At 47.9% G+C, this 19,036-nt stretch overlaps 1 protein-coding gene across 2 annotated transcripts in view; it reads right to left on the bottom strand.

Moving 5' to 3' along the window:
• si:ch73-71d17.2 (uncharacterized) overlaps nt 1–19,036 on the bottom strand; it is a 93,264-nt gene that overhangs the window by 52,930 nt on the left and 21,298 nt on the right. For both annotated transcript variants that reach the window (XM_055911188.1, XM_055911187.1), the window contains exons 4-7: nt 16,389–16,551; nt 8,723–8,831; nt 8,404–8,495; nt 3,607–3,732 (exon numbers count right to left, since the gene is read on the bottom strand). In XM_055911188.1, coding sequence (XP_055767163.1) covers nt 3,607–3,732; nt 8,404–8,495; nt 8,723–8,831; nt 16,389–16,551 — 490 coding nt within the window. The remainder of the gene's footprint in view (nt 1–3,606; nt 3,733–8,403; nt 8,496–8,722; nt 8,832–16,388; nt 16,552–19,036) is intronic.

The following is a 19,036-nucleotide window of genomic DNA, read 5'->3' as shown; positions in this document are numbered from 1 at the left end:
TATCGTTGTGAGGTCTGGGGTCCTTATAGAACCCATTGCCCTTTATGGTTGTGAGGTCTGGGGTCCTTATAGAACCCATTGCCCTTTATGGTTGTGAGGTCTGGGGTCCTTATAGAACCCATTGCCCTTTATGGTTGTGAGGTCTGGGGTCCTTATAGAACCCATTGCCCTTTATGGTTGTGAGGTCTGGGGTCCTTATAGAACCCATTGCCTTTATGGTTGTGAGGTCTGGGGTCCTTATAGAACCCATCGCCCTTTATGGTTGTGAGGCCTGGGGTCCTTATAGAACCCATCGCCCTCTATGGTTGTGAGGTCTGGGGTCCTTATAGAACACATCGCCCTCTATGGTTGTGAGGTCTGGGGTCCTTATAGAACACATCGCCCTCTATGGTTGTGAGGTCTGGGGTCCTTATAGAACCCATTGCCTTTATGGTTGTGAGGTCTGGGGTCCTTATAGAACCCATTGCCTTTATGGTTGTGAGGTCTGGGGTCCTTATAGAACCCATCGCCCTCTATGGTTGTGAGGTCTGGGGTCCTTATAGAACCCATTGCCTTTATGGTTGTGAGGTCTGGGGTCCTTATAGAACCCATTGCCCTTTATGGTTGTGAGGTCTGGGGTCCTTATAGAACCCATTGCCCTTTATGGTTGTGAGGTCTGGGGTCCTTATAGAACCCATTGCCTTTATGGTTGTGAGGTCTGGGGTCCTTATAGAACCCATTGCCTTTATGGTTGTGAGGTCTGGGGTCCTTATAGAACCCATTGCCCTTTATGGTTGTGAGGTCTGGGGTCCTTATAGAACCCATCGCCCTTTATGGTTGTGAGGTCTGGGGTCCTTATAGAACCCATTGCCCTTTATGGTTGTGAGGTCTGGGGTCCTTATAGAACCCATTGCCCTTTATGGTTGTGAGGTCTGGGGTCCTTATAGAACCCATTGCCCTTTATGGTTGTGAGGTCTGGGGTCCTTATAGAACCCATTGCCCTTTATGGTTGTGAGGTCTGGGGTCCTTATAGAACCCATTGCCCTTTATGGTTGTGAGGTCTGGGGTCCTTATAGAACCCATTGCCCTTTATGGTTGTGAGGTCTGGGGTCCTTATAGAACCCATTGCCTTTATGGTTGTGAGGTCTGGGGTCCTTATAGAACCCATCGTCCTTTATGGTTGTGAGGTCTGGGGTCCTTATAGAACACATCGCCCTCTATGGTTGTGAGGTCTGGGGTCCTTATAGAACCCATTGCCTTTATGGTTGTGAGGTCTGGGGTCCTTATAGAACCCATTGCCTTTATGGTTGTGAGGTCTGGGGTCCTTTATGGTTGTGAGGTCTGGGGTCCTTTATGGTTGTGAGGTCTGGGGTCCACTCACCAACAAATAATTCACAAAAGGGGACAGAGTTGCATGCAGAATTCTGCAAAAATTTTAAAACATTTAATGTAACAAATAATGCATTCTGACTGATGGCAGCCCATTCTTGCATAATCAATGCTTGGAGTTTGTCAGAATTTGTGGGTTTTTGTTTGTTCACCCGCCTCTTGAGGATTGACCACAAGTTCTCAATGGGATTAAGGTCTGGGGAGTTTCCTGGCCACGGACCCAAAATATCAATGTTTTGTTCCCCGAGCCACTTAGTTATCCCGAGCCACTTAATCACTTTAGCCTTATGGCAAGGTGCTCCATCATGCTGGAAAAGGCATTGTTCATCACCAAACTGTTCCTGGATGGTTGGGAGAAGTTGCTCTCGGAGGATGTGTTGGTACCATTCTTTATTCATGGCTGTGTTCTTAGGCAAAATTGAGAGTGAGCCCACTCCCTTGGCTGAGAAGCAACCCCACACATGAATGGTCTCAGGATGCTTTACTGTTGGCATGACACAGGACTGATGGTAGCGCTCACCTTGTCTTCTCCGGGACAAGCTTTTTTCCGGATGCCCCAAACAATCGGAAAGGGGATTCATCAGCGAAAATGACTTTACCCCAGTCCTCAGCAGTTCACTCCCTGTACCTTTTGCAGAATATCAGTCTGTCCCTGATGTTTTTCCTGGAGAGAAGTGGCTTCTTTGCTGCCCTTCTTGACACCAGGCCCTCCTCCGAAAGTCTTCGTCTCACAGTGCGTGCCGATGCACTCACACCTGCCTGCTGCCATTCCTGAGCAAGCTCTGTACTGTTGGTGCCCCGATCCCGCAGCTGAATCAACTTTAGGAGACGGTCCTGGCACTTGCTGGACTTTCTTGGGCGCCCTGAAGCCTTCTTCAAATCAATTGAACCGCTCTCCTTGAAGTTCTTGATGATCCGATAAATGGTTGATTTATGTGCAATCTTACTGGCAGCAATATCCTTGCCTGTGAAGCCTTTTTTGTGCAAAGCAATGATGACGGCACGTGTTTCCTTGCAGGTAACCATGGTTGACAGAGGAAGAACAATGATTCCAAGCACCACCCTCCTTTTGAAGCTTCCAGTCTTTTATTCAAACTCAATAAGCATGATAGAGTGATCTCCAGCCTTGTCCTCGTCAACACTCACACCCGTGTTAACGAGAGAATCACTGACATGATGTCAGCTGGTCCTTTTGTAGCAGGGCTGAAATGCAGTGGGGGATTCAGTTCATTTGCATGGCAAAGGGGGACTTTGCAATTAATTGCAATTCATCTGATCCCTCTTCATAACATTCTGGAGTATATGCAAATTGCCATCATACAAATTGAGGCAGCAGACAATGACTGACCCAAACTTAAGGAAATCTTTGACTATGTACAGACTCAGTGAGCATAGCCTTGCTATTGAGAAAGGCCGCCGTAGGCAGACCTGGCTCTCAAGAGAAGACAGGCTATGTGCTCACTGCCCACAAAATGAGGTGGAAACTGAGCTGCACTTCCTAACCTCCTGCCCAATGTATGACCATATTAGAGACACATATTTCCCTCAGATTACACAGATCCACAAAGAATTTGAAAACAAAACCCGATTTAGATAAACTCCCATATCTACTGGGTGAAATTCCACAGTGTGCATCACAGCAGCAAGATTTGTGACCTGTTGCCACAAGAAAAGGGCAACCAGTGAAGAACAAACACCATTGTAAATACAACCCATAATTATGCCTATTTATTTTCCCTTTTGTACTTTAACCATTTGCACATCGTTACAACACTCTATATATACATAATATGACATTTATAATGTCTTTATTCTTTTGGAACTGTGAGTGTAATATTTAATGTTAATTTTTATTGTTTATTTCACTTTTGTTTATTATCTACTTCACTTGCTTTGGCAATGTTAACATGTGTTTCCCATGTCAATAAAGCTCTTTGAATTGAACTGAGAGACCGAGAGAGGGAGAGAGGGAAAGAGGGAGAGAGGGAGAGAGGGAAAGAGGGAGAGAGGGAAAGAGGGAGAGAGGGAGAGAGGGAGAGAGGGAGAGAGGGAAAGAGGGAGAGAGGGAGAGAGGGAGAGAGGGAGAGAGGGAGAGAGGGAGAGAGAGAGAGGGAGAGAGGGAAAGAGGGAAAGTTGAGGGGAGGTTAGGTATGAGTGTGTGTGTGTGTGTGTGTGTGTGTGTGTGTGTGTGTGTGTGTGTGTGTGTGTGTGTGTGGTTGCGCGCGCGTGGTATCTCACGTGGGAGTATCTTGTTGTGTGTCTCTGGTTGAGACGTTGAGAAGAGCTTTATCATGATTGGTTGATCAGAAGTCCCGTCCTCCAATCGGAGCCAGCGATACTCCAACAGCTCTTGACCCTGTCCATCTGCACGAGGAAGATATCATCATCGTCACCGTCACCAGTGTCATGACTCTCCTGTGATGACCCGAAGGATCAGGTTACAGGGGGGTTCTCTCTCGTAGAGGGGGAGAGCAGGAAGTCGACTGTTTTATGGCGTTCGTTAAAATACGCTGCCTCTATACTCTGTGGTGTTCGAGATTGGAATGTAAACTGTGGAACACAGAGAGACACTTGGACATCAAAAGTTTGAAGAATTAAACAATATTTATATTTTTGAGAATGTGGGAATGTTCCGTGGGTATTTAAAGAACAATCCTGTCAAAGTTGCTTCAATTGGTGACCTCATGAAAGACAGGAGACCCTTACTGTATCTCTGGTTGTGTTTTCAATGATCAGATTCACATCTAGATGTTGGATAAATGACGTAATATGAAACTATTTGTGAAACGATGTAATGTCATGTAATGTGATGTGATGATGTAATGTCATGTGATGTGATGATGTAATGTGATGTGATGTAATGTGATGTGATGATGTGATGTAATGTGATGTAATGTAATGTGATGTGATGTAATGTAATGTAATGTGATGATGTAATGTAATGTGATGATGTAATGTGATGATGTAATGTGATGATGTAATGTGATGATGTAATGTGATGATGTAATGTGATGATGTGATGTAATGTGATGTGATGATGTAATGTGATGTAATGTAATGTAATGTGATGATGTAATGTGATGATGTAATGTGATGATGTAATGTGATGATGTAATGTGATGATGTAATGTGATGTAATGTGATGATGTAATGTAATGTGATGATGTAATGTAATGTGATGATGTAATGTAATGTGATGATGTAATGTAATGTGATGATGTAATGTAATGTGATGATGTAATGTGATGTAATGTGATGTAATGTGATGTAATGTGATGTAATGTGATGATGTAATGTGATGTAATGTGATGTAATGTGATGATGTAATGTGATGATGTAATGTGATGATGTAATGTGATGATGTAATGTGATGATGTAATGTAATGTGATGATGTAATGTAATGTAATGTGATGATGTAATGTAATGTGATGATGTAATGTGATGATGTAATGATGTAATGTGATGATGTAATGTGATGATGTAATGTGATGTAATGTGGTGATGTAATGTGATGATGTAATGTGATGTAATGTGATGTAATGTGATGATGTAATGTGATGATGTAATGTGATGATGTAATGTGATGATGTAATGTGATGATGTAATGTGATGTAATGTGATGTAATGTGATGTAATGTGATGATGTAATGTGATGATGTAATGTGATGATGTAATGTGATGATGTAATGTGATGATGTAATGTGATGTAATGTGATGTAATGTGATGTAATGTGATGTAATGTGATGATGTAATGTGATGATGTAATGTGATGTGATGTAATGTGATGTAATGTGATGTAATGTGATGTGATGTGATGTAATGTGATGTAATGTGATGTAATGTGATGTAATGTGATGTAATGTGATGTAATGTGATGTAATGTGATGATGTAATGTGATGATGTAATGTGATGATGTAATGTGATGATGTAATGTGATGATGTAATGTGATGATGTAATGTGATGTAATGTGATGATGTAATGTGATGATGTAATGTGATGATGTAATGTGATGATGTAATGTGATGATGTAATGTGATGTAATGTGATGTAATGTGATGTAATGTGATGTAATGTGATGATGTAATGTGATGATGTAATGTGATGTGATGTAATGTGATGTAATGTGATGTAATGTGATGTGATGTGATGTGATGTGATGTGATGTAATGTGATGTAATGTGATGTAATGTGATGTAATGTGATGTAATGTGATGATGTAATGTGATGATGTAATGTGATGATGTAATGTGATGTTAGCCTTCTAAATGAGAATTGTTCTTCAAATAAAAAAGTTAACGAGTCAGTGGCCACGCCCCCGTGAGCGTAAGCTAAGGTTGCAAATGGTTGAATTTCTAAGACCAGAAGATATGAAGTGGAAGCTACAACTCTAACAAAGGACCAGACCATACAGCGTGGAGCATTGGCTACACAGCTGGAAATGGTTCAACTCTGAGACTAATCCTAAGAATTCGAACTACCAGTGTGTAGCTGGAAATGTACGAAGCCTAGGACAAGAATACCGGCAACCGCCGAAACATCAATCATATGCGACAACATTGGGTACGCCTGACGTATCCGTTATGAACACAACCCGAAATTTTCTGTCAAGCAGATGGTCCGGCGACCACAGAGACAGACAACAAGACATTCACTCGTAAATATGTAAATTGCTATTTCTTTTCGAATGAGCGGTTGTTCATATTCAAAGTATTAGCAATTTCTATGAGTGTCGTTATCAGCTATGAGTGTCCCGCTGTTGAGCGGTCCCAACCCCCTTTCCTTTGTCTACCAAGCCGTCATATCGGTTTCGTCCGCTAGGGACTTTTTCTTTGTATCATGTAGTAACCAATGTATGACCTATTTGTGTGTGTGTTGCTGTAATTCTGTGATTGATTTAAGTTAGTTAGTAAATAAAGATTTAAGCCCATTTGTATATCGCTGATTCATGATTCTATGCTCGGGTTTGTGCAGAAATCACCCTGTATATACCCTCCACATTGACTCTGTACCGTAATACCCTGTATATAGCCTCCACATGGACTCTGTACCGTAACACCCTGTATATAGCCTCCACATTGACTCTGTACCAGTACCCCCTGTATATAGCCTCCACATTGACTCTGTACCAGTACCCCCTGTATATAGCCTCCACATTGACTCTGTACCGGTACCCCCTGTATATAGCCTCCACATTGACTCTGTACCGGTACCCCCTGTATATAGCCTCCACATGGACTCTGTACCGTAACACCCTGTATATAGCCTCCACAATGACTCTGTACCGTAATACCCTGTATATAGCCTCCACATTAACTCTGTACCGTAACACCCTGTCTATAGCCTCCACATTGACTCTGTACCGTAACACCCTGTATATAACCTCCACATTGACTCTGTACCGTAATACCCTGTATATAGTCTCCACATTGACTCTGTACCGGTACCCCCTGTATATAGCCTCCACATTGACTCTGTACCGTAATACCCTGTATATAGCCTCCACATTGACTCTGTACCGTAATACCCTGTATATAGCCTCCACATTGACTCTGTACAGGTACCCCCTGTATATAGCCTCCACATTGACTCTGTACCGGTACCCCCTGTATATAGCCTCCACATTGACTCTGTACCGGTACCCCCTGTATATAGCCTCCACATTGACTCTGTACCGGTACCCCCTGTATATAGCCTCCACATTGACTCTGTACCATAATACCCTGTATACAGCCTCCACATTGACTCTGTACCATAATACCCTGTATATAGCCTCCGCATTGAGTCTTTACCGTAACACCCTGTATATAGCCTCCACATTGACTCTGTACCATAGTACCCTGTATACAGCCTCCACATTGACTCTGTACCATAATACCCTGTATACAGCCTCCACATTGACTCTGTACCATAATACCCTGTATATAGCCTCCGCATTGAGTCTTTACCGTAACACCCTGTATACAGCCTCCACATTGACTCTGTACCGTAATACCCTGTATATAGCCTCCACATTGACTCTGTACAGGTACCCCCTGTATATAGCCTCCACATTGACTCTGTACCGGTACCCCCTGTATATAGCCTCCACATTGACTCTGTACCGTAACACCCTGTATATAGCCTCCACATTGACTCTGTACCGTAACACCCTGTATATAGCCTCCACATTGACTCTGTACCATAATACCCTGTATATAGCCTCCACATTGACTCTGTACCATAATACCCTGTATATAGCCTCCACATTGACTCTGTACCATAATACCCTGTATATAGCCTCCACATTGACTCTGTACCATAATACCCTGTATATAGCCTCCACATTGACTCTGTACCGTAACACCCTGTATATAGCCTCCACATTGACTCTGTACCATAATACCCTGTATACAGCCTCCACATTGACTCTGTACCGTAATACCCTGTATATAGCCTCCACATTGACTCTGTACAGGTACCTCCTGTATATAGCCTCCACATTGACTCTGTACTGGTACCCCCTGTATATAGCCTCCACACCCCCCTGTATATATTGTTATTTTACTGCTCCTCTTTAACTACTTGTTACTTTGATCTCTTATACATTATACAACTATAAATGTAATCCATTTTAAATTCAGGCTGTAACAAAATGTAGAAAAAGTCAAGGGGTGTGAATACTTTCTGAAGGCATGTGTCTGGCCATAAAGGGTACGGCGCGGTTTCAGATGCTTTCTCCGGTGAGATCGTTTCAGCCACTTGCGAATTGAAGGAAATTTGGCACAGTTGGGATGTTTTGGATGAGCGGAAAGGTCAAAGGTCATCTACTTTTAAAGTGATTTGTTTGACCATCAGATGAAAACGTTGACTGGTTGTGTTCATTAAAAGGTCATATATTTTCACAGTTAAATTACATGTCTTTTCTAGAAAACCAAATACATTTTTTGAGGGGGGGGGGGGGGGGGGGGGGCTTAGACTGGCCTCTGCCTGGGGCCTCCAAATGACTATGTCCGCCCCTGACCATCATCAACATCGTCACCATGGTAACCCACCCTTGCTCCTGATTCTTTCAGGCCGACCAGAGAACCCCACCAGGCCGATGACATCACAGATGTTGCCGTGGGGACAGCTGAGGAGATCCTTCCTGTTAAGAGACAGGAAGTCAGGGTTAACATGGAGATTAGAAGACCGGGTTGCCACCGTGCTTCTACACCTGCATTGTTTGCTGTTTGGGGGTTTTAGGCTGGGTTTCTGTACAGCACTTTGAGATATCAGCTGATGTAAGAAGGGCTATATAAAATAAAATATAAAATACATTTGATTTGATTAAACCTACATCTCTAACACAGTTGTGTGTGCGTGATGTCCTACCCATTGCAGAAGGAGTAGGTGGGACGTAGCGAACGGACGTCAGCAGACAGAGAGGATTCTGGGACGATAGAGATCTCAGCTGACGGGTTCCTGGAGTTTAGACTGATCTCTGATAGAGGGAGAGAGAACGAGAGAGAGTTCTGACTACTTTCCGTAGATCTGGGGTGTGTGTGTGTGTACAAATCATCAGGGGCGCAAGTTGAGGTATTGACTAGACTAGTGGGGGTCGGGGAGAGAGTTGAGGTATTGACTAGACTGGTGGGGGTCGGGGGAGAGAGTTGAGGTATTGACTAGACTGGTGGGGGTCGGGGGAGAGAGTTGAGGTATTGACTAGACTGGTGGGGGTCGGGGAGAGAGTTGAGGTATTGACTAGACTGGTGGGGGTCGGGGAGAGAGTTGAGGTATTGACTAGACTGGTGGGGGTCGGGGAGAGAGTTGAGGTATTGACTAGACTGGTGGGGGTCGGGGAGAGAGTTGAGGTATTGACTAGACTGGTGGGGGTCGGGGAGAGAGTTGAGGTATTGACTAGACTGGTGGGGGTCGGGGAGAGAGTTGAGGTATTGACTAGACTGGTGGGGGTCGGGGAGAGAGTTGAGGTATTGACTAGACTGGTGGGGGTCGGGGTGAGAGTTGAGGTATTGACTAGACTGGTGGGGGTCGGGGTGAGAGTTGAGGTATTGACTAGACTGGTGGGGGTCGGGGAGAGAGTTGAGGTATTGACTAGACTGGTGGGGGTCGGGGAGAGAGTTGAGGTATTGACTAGACTGGTGGGGGTCGGGGAGAGAGTTGAGGTATTGACTAGACTGGTGGGGGTCGGGGTGAGAGTTGAGGTATTGACTAGACTGGTGGGGGTCGGGGAGAGAGTTGAGGTATTGACTAGACTGGTGGGGGTCGGGGAGAGAGTTGAGGTATTGACTAGACTGGTGGGGGTCGGGCGTGGCTGGGCGGTCTGGCTGGGCGGTCTGGCTGAAATGTGATAGAGGTGGCTGGGCGGTCTGGCTGGGCGGTCTGGCTGAAATGTGATAGAGGTGGCTGGGCGGTCTGGCTGGGCGGTCTGGCTGAAATGTGATAGAGGTGGCTGGGCGGTCTGGCTGGGCGGTCTGGCTGGGAGGTCTGGCTGAAATGTGATATAAAGGTGGCTGGGCGGTCTGGCTGAAATGTGATATAGAGGTGGCTGGGCGGTCTGGCTGAAATGTGATATAGAGGTGGCTGGGCGGTCTGGCTGGGCGGTCTGGCTGGGAGGTCTGGCTGAAATGTGATATAGAGGTGGCTGGGCGGTCTGGCTGAAATGTGATATAGAGGTGGCTGGGCGGTCTGGCTGGGCGGTCTGGCTGAAATGTGATATAGAGGTGGCTGGGCGGTCTGGCTGGGCGGTCTGGCTGGGCGGTCTGGCTGAAATGTGATGTAGAGGTGGCTGGGCGGTCTGGCTGAAATGTGATATAGATGTGGCTGGGCGGTCTGGCTGGGAGGTCTGGCTGAAATGTGATATAGAGGTGGCTGGGCGGTCTGGCTGAAATGTGATATAGAGGTGGCTGGGCGGTCTGGCTGGGCGGTCTGGCTGAAATGTGATATAGAGGTGGCTGGGCGGTCTGGCTGAAATGTGATATAGAGGTGACTCGGGTCTGGCTGGGCGGTCTGGCTGGGCGGTCTGGCTGAAATGTGATATAGAGGTGACTCGGGTCTGGCTGGGCGGTCTGGCTGGGCGGTCTGGCTGGGCGGTCTGGCTGGGCGGTCTGGCTGAAATGTGATAGAGGTGGCTGGGCGGTCTGGCTGGGCGGTCTGGTTGGGCGGTCTGGCTGAAATGTGATATAGAGGTGGCTGGGCGGTCTGGCTGAAATGTGATGTAGAGGTGGCTGGGCGGTCTGGCTGGGAGGTCTGGCTGGGCGGTCTGGCTGGGCGGTCTGGCTGAAATGTGATATAGAGGTGGCTGGGCGGTCTGGCTGGGCGGTCTGGCTGAAATGTGATATAGAGGTGGCTGGGCGGTCTGGCTGGGCGGTCTGGCTGGGCGGTCTGGCTGAAATGTGATGTAGAGGTGGCTGGGCGGTCTGGCTGAAATGTGATATAGAGGTGGCTGGGCGGTCTGGCTGGGCGGTCTGGCTGAAATGTGATATAGAGGTGGCTGGGCGGTCTGGCTGGGCGGTCTGGCTGGGCGGTCTGGCTGAAATGTGATATAGAGGTGGCTGGGCGGTCTGGCTGGGCGGTCTGGCTGGGCGGTCTGGCTGAAATGTGATATAGAGGTGGCTGGGCGGTCTGGCTGAAATGTGATATAGAGGTGGCTGGGCGGTCTGGCTGGGCGGTCTGGCTGGGAGGTCTGGCTGAAATGTGATATAGAGGTGGCTGGGCGGTCTGGCTGAAATGTGATATAGAGGTGGCTGGGCGGTCTGGCTGGGCGGTCTGGCTGAAATGTGATATAGAGGTGGCTGGGCGGTCTGGCTGGGCGGTCTGGCTGGGCGGTCTGGCTGGGCGGTCTGGCTGGGCGGTCTGGCTGAAATGTGATATAGAGGTGGCTGGGCGGTCTGGCTGAAATGTGATATAGAGGTGACTCGGGTCTGGCTGGGCTGTCTGGCTGGGCGGTCTGGCTGGGCGGTCTGGCTGGGCGGTCTGGCTGAAATGTGATATAGAGGTGGCTGGGCGGTCTGGCTGGGCGGTCTGGTTGGGCGGTCTGGCTGAAATGTGATATAGAGGTGGCTGGGCGGTCTGGCTGAAATGTGATGTAGAGGTGGCTGGGCGGTCTGGCTGGGAGGTCTGGCTGGGCGGTCTGGCTGGGCGGTCTGGCTGAAATGTGATATAGAGGTGGCTGGGCGGTCTGGCTGGGCGGTCTGGCTGAAATGTGATATAGAGGTGGCTGGGCGGTCTGGCTGGGCGGTCTGGCTGGGCGGTCTGGCTGAAATGTGATGTAGAGGTGGCTGGGCGGTCTGGCTGAAATGTGATATAGAGGTGGCTGGGCGGTCTGGCTGGGCGGTCTGGCTGAAATGTGATATAGAGGTGGCTGGGCGGTCTGGCTGGGCGGTCTGGCTGGGCGGTCTGGCTGGGCGGTCTGGCTGGGCGGTCTGGCTGAAATGTGATATAGAGGTGGCTGGGCGGTCTGGCTGAAATGTGATATAGAGGTGACTCGGGTCTGGCTGGGCGGTCTGGCTGGGCGGTCTGGCTGAAATGTGATATAGAGGTGACTCGGGTCTGGCTGGGCGGTCTGGCTGGGCGGTCTGGCTGGGCGGTCTGGCTGAAATGTGATATAGAGGTGGCTGGGCGGTCTGGCTGGGCGGTCTGGTTGGGCGGTCTGGCTGAAATGTGATATAGAGGTGGCTGGGCGGTCTGGCTGAAATGTGATGTAGAGGTGGCTGGGCGGTCTGGCTGGGAGGTCGGGCTGGGCGGTCTGGCTGGGCGGTCTGGCTGAAATGTGATATAGAGGTGGCTGGGCGGTCTGGCTGGGCGGTCTGGCTGGGCGGTCTGGCTGAAATGTGATGTAGAGGTGGCTGGGCGGTCTGGCTGAAATGTGATATAGATGTGGCTGGGCGGTCTGGCTGGGAGGTCTGGCTGAAATGTGATATAGAGGTGGCTGGGCGGTCTGGCTGAAATGTGATATAGAGGTGGCTGGGCGGTCTGGCTGGGCGGTCTGGCTGAAATGTGATATAGAGGTGGCTGGGCGGTCTGGCTGAAATGTGATATAGAGGTGACTCGGGTCTGGCTGGGCGGTCTGGCTGGGCGGTCTGGCTGAAATGTGATATAGAGGTGACTCGGGTCTGGCTGGGCGGTCTGGCTGGGCGGTCTGGCTGGGCGGTCTGGCTGGGCGGTCTGGCTGAAATGTGATATAGAGGTGGCTGGGCGGTCTGGCTGGGCGGTCTGGTTGGGCGGTCTGGCTGAAATGTGATATAGAGGTGACTCGGGTCTGGCTGGGCGGTCTGGCTGGGCGGTCTGGCTGAAATGTGATATAGAGGTGACTCGGGTCTGGCTGGGCGGTCTGGCTGGGCGGTCTGGCTGGGCGGTCTGGCTGGGCGGTCTGGCTGAAATGTGATATAGAGGTGGCTGGGCGGTCTGGCTGGGCGGTCTGGTTGGGCGGTCTGGCTGAAATGTGATATAGAGGTGGCTGGGCGGTCTGGCTGAAATGTGATGTAGAGGTGGCTGGGCGGTCTGGCTGGGAGGTCTGGCTGGGCGGTCTGGCTGGGCGGTCTGGCTGAAATGTGATATAGAGGTGGCTGGGCGGTCTGGCTGGGCGGTCTGGCTGAAATGTGATATAGAGGTGGCTGGGCGGTCTGGCTGGGCGGTCTGGCTGGGCGGTCTGGCTGAAATGTGATGTAGAGGTGGCTGGGCGGTCTGGCTGAAATGTGATATAGAGGTGGCTGGGCGGTCTGGCTGGGCGGTCTGGCTGAAATGTGATATAGAGGTGGCTGGGCGGTCTGGCTGGGCGGTCTGGCTGGGCGGTCTGGCTGAAATGTGATATAGAGGTGGCTGGGCGGTCTGGCTGGGCGGTCTGGCTGGGCGGTCTGGCTGAAATGTGATATAGAGGTGGCTGGGCGGTCTGGCTGAAATGTGATATAGAGGTGGCTGGGCGGTCTGGCTGGGCGGTCTGGCTGGGAGGTCTGGCTGAAATGTGATATAGAGGTGGCTGGGCGGTCTGGCTGAAATGTGATATAGAGGTGGCTGGGCGGTCTGGCTGGGCGGTCTGGCTGAAATGTGATATAGAGGTGGCTGGGCGGTCTGGCTGGGCGGTCTGGCTGGGCGGTCTGGCTGGGCGGTCTGGCTGGGCGGTCTGGCTGAAATGTGATATAGAGGTGGCTGGGCGGTCTGGCTGAAATGTGATATAGAGGTGACTCGGGTCTGGCTGGGCGGTCTGGCTGGGCGGTCTGGCTGAAATGTGATATAGAGGTGACTCGGGTCTGGCTGGGCGGTCTGGCTGGGCGGTCTGGCTGGGCGGTCTGGCTGGGCGGTCTGGCTGAAATGTGATATAGAGGTGGCTGGGCGGTCTGGCTGGGCGGTCTGGTTGGGCGGTCTGGCTGAAATGTGATATAGAGGTGGCTGGGCGGTCTGGCTGAAATGTGATGTAGAGGTGGCTGGGCGGTCTGGCTGGGAGGTCTGGCTGGGCGGTCTGGCTGGGCGGTCTGGCTGAAATGTGATATAGAGGTGGCTGGGCGGTCTGGCTGGGCGGTCTGGCTGAAATGTGATATAGAGGTGGCTGGGCGGTCTGGCTGGGCGGTCTGGCTGGGCGGTCTGGCTGAAATGTGATGTAGAGGTGGCTGGGCGCTCTGGCTGAAATGTGATATAGAGGTGGCTGGGCGGTCTGGCTGGGAGGTCTGGCTGGGCGGTCTGGCTGGGCGGTCTGGCTGAAATGTGATATAGAGGTGGCTGGGCGGTCTGGCTGGGCGGTCTGGCTGAAATGTGATATAGAGGTGGCTGGGCGGTCTGGCTGGGCAGTCTGGCTGGGCGGTCTGGCTGGGCGGTCTGGCTGAAATGTGATATAGAGGTGGCTGGGCGGTCTGGCTGAAATGTGATATAGAGGTGGCTGGGCGGTCTGGCTGAAATGTGATATAGAGGTGGCTGGGCGGTCTGGCTGGGCGGTCTGGCTGGGCGGTCTGGCTGAAATGTGATATAGAGGTGGCTGGGCGGTCTGGCTGAAATGTGATATAGAGGTGGCTGGGCGGTCTGGCTGAAATGTGATATAGAGGTGGCTGGGCGGTCTGGCTGAAATGTGATATAGAGGTGGCTGGGCGGTCTGGCTGAAATGTGATATAGAGGTGGCTGGGCGGTCTGGCTGGGCAGTCTGGCTGAAATGTGATATAGAGGTGGCTTAATAAGCACAAATCACAAGTCTTTGTACTTTACTTTTTAAGAGAGTTGTTAGATTTGTTAAACTATTGGTTTAAGGTGCAACACAATATTGATTTATTGATTACCTATGATCTAATTTAGTCTCATCAACCACTTCAACACATGTAACAATGATCTCTTATCTGGATGACTGGGGGCATTTCTGCTGCTGTTGTGTTGTTGTAAAGAGAGATCATGGGTCATGGGTCATATTGGACGGTGTTGAAATGCAGCGATTAGCATCAGATGACCCCAAAGAAACATTCACAGCTGCTCTTTCCATGACACACTGACCAGGTGAATCCAGGTGAAATCTTTGATCCCTTATAGATGTCCTTTGATAAATTCACTTCGAAACGTGTAGATGAAGGGGAGGAGACAGGTTTTAAAGAAGGATTGTTAAGTCTTGAGACAATTGAGACATGGATTGTGTTTGAGAGGGTTCAGAGGGTGAATGAGCAAGACTAAATATTTAAGTGCCTTTGAGCGGGGGTATGGTAGTAGGTGCCAGGCGCACCGGTTTGTCAATAACTGCAACTCTGCTGGGTTTTTAAACGCTCAACAGTTTCCTGTGTGTATTAACTATGGTCCACAGCCCAAAAGGACATCCAGACAACTTGACACAACACTGGGAAGCATTGGAGTCAACATGGGCCAGCATCCCTGTGGAACGCTTTCGACACCTTGTAGAGTCCCTGTCCCTACAAATCTGAGGGCATAGGGAGTGGGGGGTACACAAAATATTAGGAAAGTGTTTATGTTGGTGGTCTCTAGTGTTACCTATATGTCGGTGGTCTCTAGTGTTACCTATATGTCGGTGGTCTCTATTGTTACCTATATGTCGGTGGTCTCTAGTGTTACCTATATGTCGGTGGTCTCTAGTGTTACCTATATGTTGGTGGTCTCTAGTGTCGGTGGTCTCTAGTGTTACCTATATGTCGGTGGTCTCTAGTGTTACCTATATGTTGGTGGTCTCTAGTGTCGGTGGTCTCTAGTGTTACCTATATGTCGGTGGTCTCTATTGTTACCTATATGTCGGTGGTCTCTAGTGTTACCTATATGTCGGTGGTCTCTATTGTTACCTATATGTCGGTGGTCTCTATTGTTACCTATATGTCGGTGGTCTCTAGTGTTACCTATATGTCGGTGGTCTCTAGTGTTACCTATATGTCGGTGGTCTCTATTTTTACCTATATGTCGGTGGTCTCTAGTGTTACCTATATGTCGGTGGTCTCTATTGTTACCTATATGTTGGTGGTCTCTAGTGTCGGTGGTCTCTAGTGTTACCTATATGTCGGTGGTCTCTAGTGTTACCTATATGTTGGTGGTCTCTAGTGTTGGTGGTCTCTAGTGTTACCTATATGTTGGTGGTCTCTAGTGTCGGTGGTCTCTAGTGTTACCTATATGTCGGTGGTCTCTAGTGTTACCTATATGTCGGTGGTCTCTATTGTTACCTATATGTTGGTGGTCTCTAGTGTCGGTGGTCTCTAGTGTTACCTATATGTCGGTGGTCTCTAGTGTTACCTATATGTCGGTGGTCTCTAGTGTTACCTATATGTCGGTGGTCTCTAGTGTTACCTATATGTCGGAGGTCTCTAGTGTTACCTATATGTTGGTGGTCTCTAGTGTTACCTATATGTTGGTGGTCTCTAGTGTTACCTATATGTTGGTGGTCTCTAGTGTTACCTATATGTTGGTGGTCTCTAGTGTTGGTGGTCTCTAGTGTTACCTATATGTTGGTGGTCTCTAGTGTTACCTATATGTCGGTGGTCTCTAGTGTTACCTATATGTCGGTGGTCTCTAGTGTTACCTATATGTCGGTAGTCTCTAGTGTTACCTATATGTCGGTGGTCTCTAGTGTTACCTATATGTTGGTGGTCTCTCTTGTCGTAGCTCTCCTTGACTCTGAAGCCTCTCGTTCTCAAAACCTGACCTGGTCTCAGTCTGCCATACCACGACACACACACACTGTTCCACAGCACACACACACACACACACCCCGACACATCACACACCTCCAACACCGCCTGAGGAAGAGAGGAAGAGAAGAAGAGGGGAGAAAAGCAGACAGAGAGAGAATATTCAATCAGTGTGTATGCTAGTCACACAACCTGCCGGTTTTTAATTTACACATTTTAACACTTTATTTATTAACAATAAATATTTATTTATTTATTTATTTATTAACAAGTCAGTCAAGTTAGTTAAGAACAAATTCTTATTTACAATGACGGCCTAGGAACTAACTGCACTATTAAATATACAGTACCAGTCAAAAGTTTACACACCTACTCATTCAAGGGTTTTTCTTTATTTTGTACTATTTTCTACATTGTAGAATAATAATGAAAACATCAAAACTATGAAATAACACATACGGAATCATTGAGTAACCAAAAAAGTGTTAAACAACTCAAAACATACTTTATATTTGAGATTCTTCAAAGTAGCCACCCTTTGCCATGATGACAGCTTTGCACACTCTTGGCATTCTCTCAACCAGTTTCACCTGGAATGCTTTTCCAACAGACTTGAAAGAATTCCCACATATGCTGAGCACTTCTTGGCTGCTTTTTCTTCCCTCTGCGGTCCGACTCATCCCAAACCATCTAATTGGGTTGAGGTCAAATCAAATCCAATTTTATTGGTCACATACACATGGTTAGCAGATGTTAATGGTCACATGGTTAGCAGATGTTATCGGTCACATACACATGGTTAGCAGATGTTATTGGTCACATGATTAGCAGATGTTAATGGTCACATACACATGGTTAGCAGATGTTATCGGTCACATACACATGGTTAACAGATGTTATTGGTCACATGATTAGCAGATGTTAATGGTCACATACACATGGTTAGCAGATGTTATTGGTCACATGATTAGCAGATGTTAATGGTCACATACACATGGTTAGCAGATGTTATTGGTCACATGGATAGCAGATGTTATTGGTCACATGGTTAGCAGATGTTATTGGTCACATGGTTAGCAGATGTTATTGGTCACATGGTTAGCAGATGTTAATGGTCACATACACATGGTTAGCAGATGTTATTGGTCACATGGTTAGCAGATGTTATTGGTCACATGGTTAGCAGATGTTATTGGTCACATGGTTAGCAGATGTTATTGGTCACATGGTTAGCAGATGTTAATGGTCACATGGTTAGCAGATGTTATTGGTCACATGGTTAGCAGATGTTAATGCGAGTGTAGCGAAATGCTTGTGCTTCTAGTTCCGACCGTGCAGTAATATCTGATAAGTTATCTAACAATTCCACAACTACTAACATATACAAAAACTACCTAATACAGTAATAACCAACATGTAATCTAACCTAACAATTCCCCAACTACTACCTTATACACACAAGTGCAAAGGGATGAAGAATATGTACATAAAGATATATGAATGAGTGATGGTACAGAACGGCATGGCAAGATGCAGTAGATGGTATCGAGTACGGTATATACATATGAGATGAGTACTGTAGGGTATGTAAACATAAAGTGGCATAGTTTAAAGTGGCTAGTGAAACATGTATTACATAAAGATGGCAAGATGCAGTAGATGATATAGAGTACAGTATATACATATGAGATGGGTAATGTAGGGTATGTAAACATAAAGTGGCGTTATTTAAAGTGACTAGTGATACATTTATTAAGTACATTTATTTAAGCTCGGGTGATTGTGGAGGTTATCTGATGCAGAACTTCATCACTCTCCTTCTTGGTCAAATAGCCCTTACACAGCCTGGAGGTGTGATGGGTCATTGTCCTGTTGAAAAACAAATGATAGTCCCACTAAGCCCAAACCAGATGGGATGGTGTATCGCTGCAGAATGCTGTGGTAGCCATGCTGGTTAAGTGTGCCTTGAATAAAATCGCAGACAGTGTCACCAGCAAAGCACCCCCACACCATTACACCTCCTCCTCCTCCTCCTCCTCCATGCTTCACGGTGGGAACCACACATGCAGAGATCATCTGTTCATCTACTCTGCGTCTCAGACATGGCGGTTGGAACCAAGAATCTCAAATTTGGACTCATCAGACCAAAGGACAGATTTCCACTAGTATAATGTCCATTACTCATGTTTCTTGGCCCAAGCAAGTCTCTTCTTCTTATTGGTGTCCTTTAGTAGTGGTTTCTTTGCAGCAATTCGGCCATGAAGGCCTGATTCAGTCTCCTCTGAACAGTTGATGTTGATGTGTCTGATACTTGAACTCTGTGAAGCATTTATTGGGGCTGCAATTTCTGATGCTGGTAACTCTAATGAACTTGTCCTCTGCAGCAGAGGGAACACTGGGTCTTCCTTTCCTGTGGCGGTCCTCATGAGAGCCAAATTCATCATAGCGCTTTTTGCGACTACACTTGACATTTTCCAGATTGACTGACCTTCATGTCTTAAAGTAATGATGTACTGTCGTTTCTCTTTGCTTATTTGAGCTGTTCTTGACATAATATGGACTTGGTCTTTTATCAAATAGGGCTGTCTTCTGT

This window comes from Salvelinus fontinalis, unplaced genomic scaffold (genome assembly GCF_029448725.1).
Source record: "Salvelinus fontinalis isolate EN_2023a unplaced genomic scaffold, ASM2944872v1 scaffold_0054, whole genome shotgun sequence".
Lineage (NCBI taxonomy): Eukaryota > Metazoa > Chordata > Actinopteri > Salmoniformes > Salmonidae > Salvelinus > Salvelinus fontinalis.
This window is presented reverse-complemented; position numbering and strand designations above follow the sequence as displayed.